The 14,275-nt window shown below is 34.4% G+C and overlaps 1 protein-coding gene across 4 annotated transcripts in view; it reads left to right on the forward strand.

The window, feature by feature from the left end:
- AP3B1 (adaptor related protein complex 3 subunit beta 1) overlaps positions 1–14,275 on the forward strand; it is a 153,012-nt gene that overhangs the window by 35,620 nt on the left and 103,117 nt on the right. For 3 of the 4 annotated variants that reach the window (XM_036403599.1, XM_036403598.2, XM_036403597.2), the window contains exon 7: positions 3,448–3,627. The exons of the other annotated variant lie outside the window; for it this stretch is intronic. In XM_036403599.1, the coding sequence (XP_036259492.1) occupies positions 3,448–3,627 (180 nt within the window). The remainder of the gene's footprint in view (positions 1–3,447; positions 3,628–14,275) is intronic. 4 annotated transcript variants of the gene reach the window in all.

Here is a 14,275-nt window from a genome sequence, read left to right on the forward strand (position 1 = left end):
ATCTATTATCCAGCTATTAGAAGATAAATGACTGATCTTTTCCTCTTTCCTTGCCTCCAGAAAATTGAAATAAGAAGGGGACTATCATTTGGGCTGTATGATTAGGGCAGGTGGGGTGGCCATTAATTTAAGAGAGAAGAATCGTGGCAGCATGGGCCAACTTGCACTATATTATCAATCAAACCTCGATGCACTTCTTGTGATGACCCAGCACTCTCAGGTTTTCACAGCGTTAATTAGAATTCATGACAAAATAGATGCAAGGAAACGTTCTGTACCCTTCATAATTTTATAGAAAATTTATTGTTATTAGAGGAACCATTTGCTTAGTGTGATTTTTTTCATTACCAGCTTGTCAACTAGCATAGATAATCTGGAGAAAATATGAACTCCATAGATTGGGTGTCACTTTTGTTGATGGTTCATATAGTTTACCTTGGAGCACAGCTAATGGCTGAAGTTCATAGCAACAGCACAGAAAAATGTGGCATCTAGTGGAAGACAAATGAACCATGTTTATTGCTTTAATATAAAAAATACATAAATGGAAAGCAGCATTTGAATTTGATGAGCTCATTGCTAGTTTTGTTGGAGTGATTTATATCTTCTCCTTATACAAAAAGCTACTATTGACACAGTGAGATGGAAATTAACTGACTGTTTTTTAGAAACTGATATTTTTTGGTTTTATATTCTGATTGAATCATTTTGTTTTAATTTTAAATACTTTTATGGAATGTTGAGCATTTAATAAACAAAGATTATTAGCTGTTCCACTGATGTTTAGATATATAGTAGGATCATACTATAGGGGAAACAGTGTAGGCTATAAAATAATCTCGTATTAAGAAAGCCTTAGGATATTTTCTCCGAGAAATCTGCTTGTTACCAGTGCATTTTCAGTCTGTCACATTCTTACTTTTTTTTCCACTTTCAAATGAAAAGCCAAATTTTAGAAAAGACAGTAATGGGGAGAGAGGCATGATCTTAATTATGTCATGATGAATGGCAATTCCTATATTAACTTGTAAATCTAGGGACTTGCCACAGGAATAAAATGCTTGTTTATCCAGTGCACCTCTTGAATTTCATAGCATAGGTTCAATTTTTTTACTCATATCTTTTAAGTGCTCACAAGTGACAGCATCGTCATTGTAAACTTGAGTAGGAGATAGATGTAATTTGAAATAAGTAATTGTTCCAAATTCCTATATTCCATTTTGACTCTTTCTCTGTATTAAGTTGTTGTATTTTATTATAGCAACTGAGCTTTTAAAAAGCCAGCAGTGTTTATAGGATATATTCTCAGTTTTAAATTATCTGAATTAGTGTTTTATGTATTTTTTGGTCAGCTTTCAAGCTAAATCATATCCAAATGAAAAAGAAATACAGCAAAATGTGTGTACTGAACTACTGGTAGTAAAAGACAAGGGTGCTCTCTTTAGAATTACTGTTGGAAATCTGTGTCGACCTTCACCTTTGAACCTAAAAGGGTATTTTTAAGCATTAGACTGAGACAATTCTGATAGTCGTAAACTGATATGTATCAATCTCTCTTGTCTCTATGAAACAGTAACCTACAAAAAGTCTCTCTGTGTGGTCTTAAAGTAGTATGTCTGTCTTCTAAAACTTCAAGTCTGTCATATTGTCCTCTGCAAGCTGACCTTAACTGTAATTCAGAGTTCTGTATTCTGATAAAAGGACTTTGCACTTTTCCGGTGGGAAAGCTTCACAGCTTCTGTGGCCTAAATGAATATCTGCTCAGGACAGGTCTGGGATTAACCACTGCCTTCTGCTGAACTTTGAACACCCACCTTAGCATCAACTCTCCACAGTTTTTAATTACAGATGTGCTGTATCAGTAACCTATTATTAAGAAGAAAGTTTAGTACATCAACAGATAAAAAAGAGCTTTTGTTTATGTGATACAGCAAATTATTTTAGATGTAAAGTGTATTTAGCTCTATCAAATAATCAGATTTTGTTCCCTGGAATGAGTTGCATTCTTGTTGGGACCAGCAGGTACCAGTATATGGATGAGGCTGGAGACAATAAATGCAACTTCACGTTTATTCTTATTCGTAATTCATAAAATCCCCACAGAGCCTGAGACTTGTTTAGCATAATAGCAAGACTATCTTCTGTGCTGTTTTCCTTCAATTGTAGTGTTGAGCGCATACTAATAAACCACATGTCAGCCAAATACAGGGAGAAAAATGTAACGTATGAATATCATTGTATTTAATATTTCTCAAAAAGTACCATTTCAATAAACTGCACTTCTATTTAATTGCTTACTTTAAGTCATTGGGGAAATTATAGAGGTTGAAATGCAGATCCCTAGTGCTCGGATAGAATATGACATTAATTTGCTGCCAGAAGGCTGTGCTGCATGCATGCTAACTGCATACATATCAGCTGCTTCATATAAAGTATCATCATTTTAGTTATTTGAGTTAACGTGTACTCTGACACAAAACAAATCTTAATTAAAGCAATTAGAAAAGAAAGAACACTAATCTTAGGCACACAGTTATATGTCCTTATAAGGCATGGTCAGCTTTTGATCTTTTCTTGCAGTTAAAGTAACCTGCTGACAGAATTTTAACTGGAACTCCAATATATATTTCCTCCCATTATTTTAAAAGAAAATACCCAGGCAGAAGATTTTAGTAATCCTTGAGGTGTTAGAATGTTGATAATGTATTTAATTTTCTCATAAAAACAAAGCTGTTTTGTAGTCGTAGCATGTTGATCTTTATGCCTGAATAAAGAGAGGTTTCTTATGAAGGCAAAAAATTGTGTGAGAACATAGCAGGATATAAATAATGCATTCCTTCAATTATGAAACCGTTAAGGAAGTGCTAAACAACAGGCAGAAATTATTTGGGGGGCAGGGGGGAGGAGTGTGTTCATGAAACTCTAAATATAAAATTTTCTGTGACAGTTAATTTTGCCATATTGAGAGAGAAGTTTGAATTCCAATAATGCCCAGGGAACTTGGCCCAGTTCTTCTTTATTTTGACCAGGCCAGTGTTGTCAGAATCCCAAAAGATATTGCTGGGTATATGTTTTACTTCTTCTTGTTCTCTGTTACTTCTGAGTTAATTGCAAGTTCTCTGTTAATTTATTTAGAAGCTAAATCTGTAAGAAAAAAAAATTATGCTTACATTGCACTGTGTCTTCAGGACTGGGAGTGAAGATTTATGTCTGCAATAGAAACAGCAAGTGTTTTCTCTGTTCTAATAACCTTACCCCAATTCTATTTTAAATGAGATACCATTTCTGTGGGTTTACTTTGTTGTTGTCGTTGTTGTTGTTTTGTTTGTTTTTGCTGAATAGAAATAATTTGAAATTGCTGATAATTGCTAGTATTAATTCTGATTCTCACTTGTGGTCTAACTGTATACCTAATACTGACCTTCTGGATTATATTTTGTTTTCTAGCTGGTAGCTGGGAGTGTGGTGATGGCGTTTGAGGAAGTGTGTCCAGATAGAATAGATCTGATTCACAAGAACTACCGAAAGCTCTGTAACTTGCTGGTTGATGTGGAAGAGTGGGGTCAGGTCGTTATAATCCACATGTTAACTCGGTACGCGCGTACCCAGTTTTTAAGTCCATGGAAGGTAAGTTTATGGCTTCTTAAATTACTGTTGTGAGCCTGCATTCTGAATTATTTCCATTGCTGGATTTATTTAGTCTTTTAAGATGCATTTCTTTGGAGACTTTAGTAAAAGCAGAGATCAAATACATAAGTCAGCTCTCTAAAATTTCACTAATACAAGACATATATCTTTCTTCAGAGCCTGAGAATTCTCCTTCCAGGGTATAACCTTTCTTTTTTACCTGTTGCACATCCTGTGGGTAGCAGAAGGATTCCTTTTTCTGTGGTTCTTTGAGCCATGTTGCTTTTTGCTTTAGACAATTTTACATGAGTCAAAATCAGAAATGTTTGCCATTCTATCCTGAAACTTATATTGCAGATAGCCAGTATCACTGCATAACAAACATTACACTACTTGTTTAGGCTTTGTTAATGTGCTGAGGCACTGTGCGAAGACTTGAACACATGTATTTAAAATGTGACTTGTAAAAAATGAGGTGGTTATTTTCATTTATATTGTGTAAATATGAGTATACTTCAAAAAATTTATAAAAAGAGGTTGTTCATGGCACAAATTCTGTCACTTCTTACAGTAAAAAGGGCACAGCTCAAGAAATGTATGCTGTTAACATTGTTTCAGTAGAGATCTAACTCTGAATAACAATTTAAATTAAAAGATTACTTCTGGAAAGAACTGTTTAAAATTGCTCCACAAGTCTGGTTGCTTGTGTTTATTAAAGGCTTGTGGATGTTACTGGTGTTAAGTTTTACCATTGGAAACTCATTCATGTTTAAAAATGTACATTTTAGTGCAGATTATTGTCATTTATAAGTAGCACATTAACAATTTTTTTAAGATTCCTTTTTTCAGCATTGGAATAGGGAATGACACCAGCTATCACTCTGTCATTGAGTTCTTTAAACTGTGTTTTAATATCCATCGCGTGGGAAAAAACTGGAAATGCAGTGCCATTCTGTGTTAAAATATGTGTAATTTATTGTGTGAAAATAATTATATAGCAATATATTTGGACAAAGAGTTCAGTCTGATTTAGTTTATGATTATATTAACTTCTTAGAAAAACAGGGATCATAATGAATATAGCAAAAATAGAAGTCTGTAGTAGAATTATATGTATGGGCTACTAGTTAGATTCTGAAACACCCTTTTTCCTTTTTTATGAAAAGTAAATTGGTTGTAAGAACACCTCTTCCCATAACATTGCTTAAAATAAGGAAAGTATTTTTAGATAATAAGACATTTAAGTTATGTTTTCCTACTGTCCTTGAGGCAGTGTTTATTACATGTTGATTATTGGAAGAAGGCAACTTGCATTCTTCTCTCTGACATTTAGAGAGAATCAAAATTGATAATCTGCTTTACCTTAAGCTTTAGTCCCACAATACAGTTTTAGTCTATAATTGGACAAAAGGAAAGTTAAACAAGGAGAATGACCTCCTGTCTTTGACTGAGAGGTTTGAGTTCTTGATGGGATTTGGTTTCTTTAAGACAAATCTTTTTTCACTGAAACTGGATGGATGACAGTTGCTGCTGTGGCTTCTGCTCTAGGAATGGGAAAGATTTGTGTGAAAATACTGCCTGTGCCAACCTTAAATTAGTCATCAGTAGTATAGTATTAATAACACTTTGTTTTCACTTTCAAGATCTTCAGTGTAAAATTTAGTTTGTCTACCTACTCAGCAATTTAATTAGCAGATTTTTTTTGTGGTGCTAGTTGAAATGCATGCCTTTGTCAATGCATTCTTAAATGAACTCATCATACAACAGGCCATCTTGTGCAGCAGAAGAGATTTTTAATTTAGTTTATTTGCATCATTATGGATCAGTATTTAGGCTGTTTATATGTAAATGTATGATTTGAGGAACAATTAAGTGTTGACAAAGTAGATTGCAGTCATATCAATTGCAGTGCATTTTCCATAATTTTTCTAACTGACATCTTTGATGATAAATAGTGGATGCCAAGTCAAAGCCGATTATACAGTGCACTAGGAATTCATGGCGCTGTCAGGGAGAAGACCGATTGACTTTAAATTTACATATTAATGAGAAGATTTGTTAAGAGGGTGCTTGACTATAGAAAATAACAGCATATTTATAGGGCACGACACTTTATAAATAAAGCTGATGCAGGAAAATGGAAATTAAACCTATCAGATTAATAAATTCAAGGCTGCTAAAATGCATATTTGCATTTTTATTCAGTAAAATTTTCCCTTACTTTTGAGGAGCATATGTTGCTTTTGTTTCAGTTAAGCTAATTCCTAACAAGTAATGGTGTAATGTTTGGAACTGATTTCTTGAGCATTTAGAAATCTAAAAGAAAATTTTTGAATCCTTACCAGTTATGGAGAAAAATCTTTTTTTTAAGTAGTATGCTTTAAATTGTTGCAATTACCCATTAACCAAGAATACTTAGATTTTTATTCCTATTTCTAGATTCTTTGAAGAGTATAATTTTTAATTCTAATTGTAAATGAAGTAAGGAAGAATGTCCTTCATTTATCCTATTTGACTTAAAATACTTGGGGGTGCTTTTTGGGCAGTTACATGCAAATAGCAGTTTCAGAATAACCTTTTTTCATATGAGCTGTATGTATTCTGCTTTAACATGTGTTAGCTGAAATGAGACAAGACGCTCCTATTCTAGAGTAAAAATACCTGCTTGGGACTAAAACCAGCTAAGAACTATTCCAGGTTTTCTGGGAAGTAAAATACTTGATAGCAGATAAAACTGTGATGCATTTCAGCTTAAATGTTTAAATGCTTAAATGTTGTTGCAGAAGTTGTTGGGACTGCCAAGCTGTTGGTAAATACCTCCTGAACCATAACAGCTTGCAGTCTAATAAATAAAGATGGGTAAAATAATGTTGTTGGTAGTTTTCATGAATACATTGAGTTGTAGTCTAGCAGTTCAGGACCTGGTTTTCAAGATGTTCAGCCATCCCTCTTTTTGCAAGGAGATGAGGATCACAGGAGGTAGGAACTAATTCAGCTGTCCTGGTACACAGAGTTACCACCAAACTTGTGTGATATTTGGGAAGCCAACTTCTGAAAACAGGTGACTTGATCACAAGTTTCAACAGTCTTTGTATAGAGCAAGATGGAGCTAGGAGCTGCAGTCATGCAAAACAAATGAGCCTCTCAGGGCCATTCAGCTTCATTTCAGACAATTGAAGATTATATAAATAAACTTTCTTGGTGTTCAGTAAGGATTGGAAAAGAATGGTGAATTCAGATTGATCATGGGCTTCAGTCATTACAAAATTCCTGATAAGTACTTATAGGAGTCATGTCTCAGGCTTACATTGTAGGATTATTTATTGAAGTATTGCTCAGATTAAAGTGCTCAGAATTTGGCATAATTGTTGGGCTGGGAGGGATTGAAGGGGAAATTAGGCATGAAGAAAACAATCTGAAAGAATAAAGACTTCTTTGAGAAAAACATGAAGTATTTGAATGTCTATGTATCTAAAAGCATGAATCATGGAAAGTAGCCCAGCTCTCAGTAACTAGAGGAAGAAACAGATTGAAAATATTTATTTTGCTTGATTGTTCTGACAAAATATTGAGGTCCCTTCTGACTCAGCTGTTGTGTGATCTCTTTGTCTCTTGTTAAATGTTTTATTTTGTTAAATGTTTCCTGCTCTTGCAGTACTTTCTCAGAATCTTTTAGTTATGAGTTTTTAGTGTATGCTATAAAGGTCATGGTTTTGTGTGATGGCTTTCAGTGTCTAATAGCTGCTTCACACAGATGAGCAGTATCTAAAACTGCTTTAAATGTTTTATTTTTTTCTTGTTCTCTGTGTTGGGGTTTGCATTGAGGGAACAGTAATTGTGAATGATAAAGCTTCAAGCACAGCACACAGAAAATACTGTCTATCCTTTACTTCTGTAGAATTTGTTAACAGTAATGAGCATCCTGAATCAGTTCTGCAGAGCTTAATAAAACTTCTAAATCCCCTGCTTAGAAGCTGAGAACAGAAATGAGGGGTGTATTCAAGATAATAGCCTCCAGTTAACTAGGTTACATAGATAAAGCAGTAAAAATTAAACTCGTTACATACTTTAAAAGTATTTTGTATGCATATCATAATTTAATAATTAATCAGCCTGAATACGCCTTTTCCTTCCTTTGTTTTCCAAGTCAGTAGGGAATCTACAAGTTTTATTATGGTCTTCTGCAGTAAGGGGGCATAGGTGCGTATTTGAGAAATACACAGAATAGCATTAAATCTTTAAGAATAAAATTAACTATGATATGGTATGTATTACTTATTTAACATGTCATCTCAGTGAAGTTTCTTTGTAGATATATCAGGTGATATTCTTGCTGGGTTTTAAATTTTATTTTATTTTTTCCCCTACCCTAAAAGATTGTGAGACCAGAGAACTCTCTTGACCATAAACTGGCTGCTAAGAGCAAAACATTAAATTAGGAAAACTAGTTTACAGTGAAGTTGTCTTATGTTGCTTATTTCTTCCGTTTTTTATATATCCATCAGAATCTTCAGTGTGAATTGGGGCAGTCTGGATTCAGTTACTGTTTCCCTTTTTATCAGAGTGCAGTACTCTCTGACCAGCTTCTTTTAGATGTGCACCAGGTGGGGTTAATGTTTAATATAAGATTCACTTATTTAAAGATATTTAGTGAAGTGTTTGGGCCATAAAATGGACTAGCTAGCTATTTTACTGTCACATCAATTTTATTGTTTCCTTTTGTGTGTCCTACTTAGTAAGATGAGAATAATTAGTGCATAGATTTTTAACAGAAAAACTACCTCAAGCTGATTGTGGAAAGTTTGGATTAAAAAAAAAACTCTTCCAGCAGAAGAAAAGCTGACAAGAGGGTTAAATTTTGGGCACAATAATTTCCTGATTTGTTTTGCTTTGTAGCTGCTCAGCACATACTGTTGGTGTATCAGAAGTATAATCTGCACATAAAAATGCCATTTGTCTTTGCAGAAGAATGTCTTGCTGTAGTTTCTGTTAGTCCCATGACAGAGTTGTGGGATCAATTCGAACTAAGAAAGGAACTCTTTGTTTTTCTACAAATTTGACCAGCAAAGTTTCCATGTTTTCATGCAGTATTGTAGTCTCATCTTCTTGACTCAGACTGAGTTTCTTTTTATTATGTATATATATAGGATAAGAGGCATTCTAGCCATCTGTTGCAAATAAGTTGTTAAAATTGGTTTTATCTCTGTCTAGGTAATTTTCTCTGACTTAGGGAAACAAAAATTAATTAGAAGGAAAGAAATATTTTTTACAGAAATCTAAGTATCAACTGTGTAACTGCTAATAATTTTTAATTTAAATATTAGATGTGGCAGATCCCCATCATCTCATGGGAGCCACTAAAGTTTCTAGTTTTAATTCTGGCCCTTTGAATGCTACTTGGTCATAGAAAATTATGTAAACTGTATGAAATGAACTCTGTGTTAACTTTGAACTCTGTGTGAACTTTGAGGCCTTCTTGGTTGCCAGAGTACTCATGAATTTTGTTCTGGGCATCTGTCTGTAAAATATTATCTCTCTGTCTAGTAACTTTTGCTAATTGTTAATTCCTTTTCATAATTGTACCAGGATTTCCTCTGGATAATTAGAAGAATTTTAGAATAAACTTGATTAGCTACTTTGTGAAAATAAACCTTTATCTGCTGTGTGAGGAACATGTGTGTGAGGTCAGACCACTGCTCTGAGAAAGTTCCTGAGTCTGAGCCTGTGCACTTCTGTTTGTAATATCAGGTAGAATTCTTGACTGGTTGCGGCAGCTCTCTAAAGGACCATGGGTTATAGTAAATGTGAAAAAAAATTCAAATTATTTGGATCATTCTTCTCTTTGATAGTGTACACACAAGTCTGTTGCACTTTATTGTTTGGAAAGTGCCAGTACCATGTACCAAGAAGAGTGGGGGCAACTGAGGCTTGAATTATAACAGCATATCTGTTTATCAATAGAATAAGTACACCACCAGTTGTTAGTGTGAGAATACCACTCATGTAAATCAGCAGATGTTTTAAGATGCTTTCAGCTTCTTTGCTTACTTAGGCATTGCATACTTACTTACTTACAGTGGAGGGGAAAAAAAATCTGTAATGCAGGATTTAATGGCTATTGATGTTTTTTAGATGAGTATGTCAGACTCTCTGGTAAGGGTAGCAAACTGCCACCTTTCAGACTGCCAATCTAAATACAAGTACAGTTATGATTCTTCAACAATTTAGGATAATTGTGTGTTTTAAAAATTTTAGTATCCTAATTAACATATTGAGCTATGCCTGTAGTCCCAATATCATTTAAATATTAGATAAACATTTTACTAGCTGTAAACAATCCTAAAGCTACATGAAAATGAAAAGAAATGTATGAGTATGTTTCCATATATGGGAAATGTTCTCACTGACTTTACCTTTTAAAATAATTTGTCTTTTTCTGAGAGGAAAGGCAGTTGAGTTGCTTTAAGATGTATACATGGTGATGTAAGTGGAGTGTGTACTCAGAACAGTAGCAAAGGAGGAATGCAGTGGTGGCTAACAGCTGGCCTGGAGGCCTCACAGTCATGGATAACCCTGATTAGAACTCAACCAGTCTCGGCCATTAGGGATGCAGACAGCTATTGGCCAGTTAGCCGGCAGGCAGCCAAATTTAGTGGGTCAGGACCAGCCACACGGGCTTTCGAGGGCTGCATAAAGGGAACTGCGCTTCGTAAAATTTGCTGTTGCCTCGTGAACCTCGAGTGTCGTGTGTCCATATCGACTGCAACAGAGCACTGGGAGCAATTGCAGTTCTGTACAGGAACTGCAGCATGAGTGATGTGCAGTTCTGAAGCTCTGGGATCATCCCTGTCCCTGCATACCCTGTCTATAAGTCATGAGATATGGTGACTATTAATTCTAGAGCATGTAGTACCCTTCTCCTGGTTGCAGTCCCAAACTAACAATTAACTGGTTTTCTTCATGGTTCACTTACTTTGCAACCCTGTGGAAGAATATTTTTGCTTGGCAGTTGGTTCACATTTGCTTGCTATCTTGATGTCTTATACTGCCTTTTCAGATACATAAATTGATACTATATTTTAACCTGAAAAACAGGTTAAACATTTAACCAAACATCTGAATAAAAATTCCAAATTCCACTTTAATTTTTGTATTTGAGAATAAAAAGAGGTGAACTTTTAGCTAGAAGCAAATGCTATCCTTTTTCTTCCCTTAATATTTCCTCCATCTTAGTTTTATTCTGCAATGTTTAATTTATCCCTTCCTGTTCTTTCTTGTACTTTCTTCCTCTTTTCTTATGCTCTAAATATTTTTTCTGTTCTTTGCTTTGTGTCTGTTAGTCTTTTCATTGTCATTGTGCCTTTTTCCCAAAGGGAGGAAGGGTTTTTTTCTTGGTAAGACTAAGCTCTTTTATGTCTCACTTCTGTTTTGAGTATGAAATTGTTTTGAATAAATGAAAGTGATCTAAAAATGATAATGGATTGTTTCAGTTCTATCTGCAAGTGTCACAAGACTATTACAACGCCGATTGCACCAATTTGAGGTTACTGAAGAAAGATATTCATTACTGCAGCATATTTAAGTCATAGCCCCTCTTTTCAGATGGCAGTCCTAGGCTTAATTGCTGCTTCTTAGAGAAGTGAGAATGAACACTCCTTCAGTTTTCATGTAAGTTGCTATGAAATTACTTAGCAGAGATGTTACTGTAGTTGTGATATACTGCAAAAAAGTAGTGTTCAGTGGTCCTCAGACCCCTGCTTCCATGCATGTGATGCTCTTGTCTCAGAGGTGTACTGTAACATTTTCGTGAATATGGATTTTCTTAAGGCTGTTTATGTTTTGTTTTTTTTTTTTTAGTTTTCATTAAGCTTTTATTTATTTCATTACCTTTTCAAGTTTATATTTAGAAATTATGTTATTAGCTAAGTGAGTTTTTAAAAGCCTCTGCAAGGCTGAGTTGAAGTATTTTAAGAGTTTTTCAGGTAATAAATGTGTTTACATACTCATATTGTTTCAAAAAATTGGGGGCTTTTATATGAATGAAATAAACATGCTCATCTGAACTGGTATTATACAGGGTATTGTATACATCATAATATTATTAGTAAACTACAAATAAAACTTGATTTATGTATTGTCGACCATGTAACTTTTATATATGCTGTAGGAAACTAAGAATGATGTAAATGAAAATACTTTAATGTTAAATTTCACCTGCCTTAGTCAGACTCAAGACTGAGTAGGTGTCTTAGTTCCTTTGTGTAGCTTAAGTATCAAAGCTCACTATTTTTAAAAACTGAAAGTTTTTTATAGAGAACTTTTTTGAACTGCAAATGAAATTTTCTCAAACTAGTAGAATTTTATTGTGTGTCCTTAGCTGCAATAAAATTTAGCTTTTCTTAAGAAATATAAAAATGTTTTACTGGGTATGAAACATGGAACTCCAGAGGTTAATATCACAAGGTAATCTGACTTGAAATACAAATCCTTTTAGTGAAAAAGGCCTTGGCCTTGAAGTTGCCCATGGAATTTCCATTAATACTTCAATTTTAATTAACTGAAAGCATGTTTATCTCTTTGTATAACTCAACTCTTAAAATCCACAAATGTGTGGAATCCACAAAAGCATGCAAATCTCTTATCAAAACCTCAAAAGTAAAGTTAAAATTTCCATTGTACTTCACTGGAATTATATTGTATCTTCTATGTAATTATCTTAATATATTACATTTTCTGTACAATTCTCTTACAGTCATTTGAATAGAGTTGTAATAAATATAAAGTGGTCCTTGAAAGAGGGTACTGTTTTAAGTTCAAGTCTGTTTCAGTGGCTTCAGATCTTCATAATTCTACAAGTCCAGCTGAACACTTAGGTTTTCCTTCTGACCTCTTTATCCAAATGGTAATTAATAGACTATAGTTATAATTGAAGTAAAAATTATAATGTATAAGGAAATCAGAGTAATATAACTGTGATCTTGCAGTCTATATTGATTCTTCATTCCATTGTTCACCTAAGTGAAAATGCTTTTAGACTTGAATAGGAGCAACAGGTCTAGTCTTTGGAAGACTGACAGAATGCAATGTTAGGTGATAGGATAATATTGATATTTTGTATATATAATATAGGCTGTGCGTTATTATTTATATTATGCACTTCTTGATCATTGCATTCTGGAGGTCCTATGACTGGCTGTTTGTTCAGGAAGCCTTCTTACTAAAAATTCTAAAAATTCTTCCTTGATAAAAGACACGTCATATCCCAGACCACTAGTTCATTACCTGAATATTTTTATATTCTGTGAGGTAGAAGTGATAAGTTAAGTTTCTAAAATTCTTATTCACTTTTAAGTAACTTTGTTGCTGAAATTTGTAAATGCACTGTGTCCAAGACCACACAGAACACTCTGTTTTGGTCTAGTGAAAGCAAAGACACTAGCTTTCTGTCCATTCAGGAGTAGGCACAGTTTGTAATCATTTCTGTAACATCCTGCATCCTGGTTCTGTGACTCAGTGTTTCTTATTTGTCTTGTAATCCCCAGCCTGTTCCTTTCCAATGGTTCTTAACACAGGAGCATCAGGAGTTTGTTAGATGTTGAAAATTGTTTCCTTTCAATGTAACAAGAAAATGTTTCAGTAACTATTTTTAAACAGGAAAATATTTTGAGTATTACTGGATAGTCTGAGGACTGCTGAACATTACTTTTTTGCAGTATATCACAACTACAGTAACATCTCTGCTAAGTAATTTCATAGCAACTTACATGAAAACTGAAGGAGTGCTCATTCTCATTTCTCTAAGAAGGTCCTATAGAAGGGTAAGTATCTGAAAATTTTAACCTTTAGACAGACTAGGTTATGATAATTCTGTAATATGTCTGGGTGTCCAGTGTTGTTCAAAATGCTACAAGATGCCCTTGTCTTCAGTTGTCTTCAGATGTCTTCAGTTTTTATGGATTTCCTGTAGGCTCCATACTTCCAGAGTCTTCCCAGTTTCATGCAGATTTTTTTTCATGTTCAAGGGAGCATAAAATGGCACTAGAGGCTTACACTTAGGCATTTGAAATACTTCCCTACTTCTACAGGGACATCAGAGTCATTACTATGTTCTGTCAGGCCATTCACAGTAGCCCAAGTCTATATCACACAACTGCTTATAAATTGCAGCTTACCTTAGAATGAGTCAGTATACTTTTTGCTGGCTGTTTAGTACTTGAAAGAAAACTATTACTTATGGAGCAGAGGATCTGGTCCCTTTATTCTTTATCTCTTCAACTCCTTTTGGCTTCATAAGCCAAACTTACCAAACTTTGCTTGTGCCTTCTAAAGCCTCTCTCCAGCCAGGCTGCAAATTATGTTGGTTACACTTTACTTTCTCTACTGTCTCAAGTGTTTTTATCATGCAAGGTTGTGCCTTTTTTTAAGACCTCTAACAATTCTTGTCAAGCTTTATTTCTGCTGAGAAACCTCAATCATATTCAAGGTTTTGCTGTTGTGGAGAAGATGAATACTTCTACTAGCATTTGTCTGTTAACAAGTGTGATTGGTTGAGGTCTGGTCTTCTGTCAGAAACTTCTCACAGCTAATCTACTGAGCAACAACAGGTCTGTTCTGGTGTTCTGAACCTCATCTATAAAGCATGTGGAAG

Source organism: Molothrus ater, chromosome Z (genome assembly GCF_012460135.2).
Source record: "Molothrus ater isolate BHLD 08-10-18 breed brown headed cowbird chromosome Z, BPBGC_Mater_1.1, whole genome shotgun sequence".
NCBI lineage: Eukaryota > Metazoa > Chordata > Aves > Passeriformes > Icteridae > Molothrus > Molothrus ater.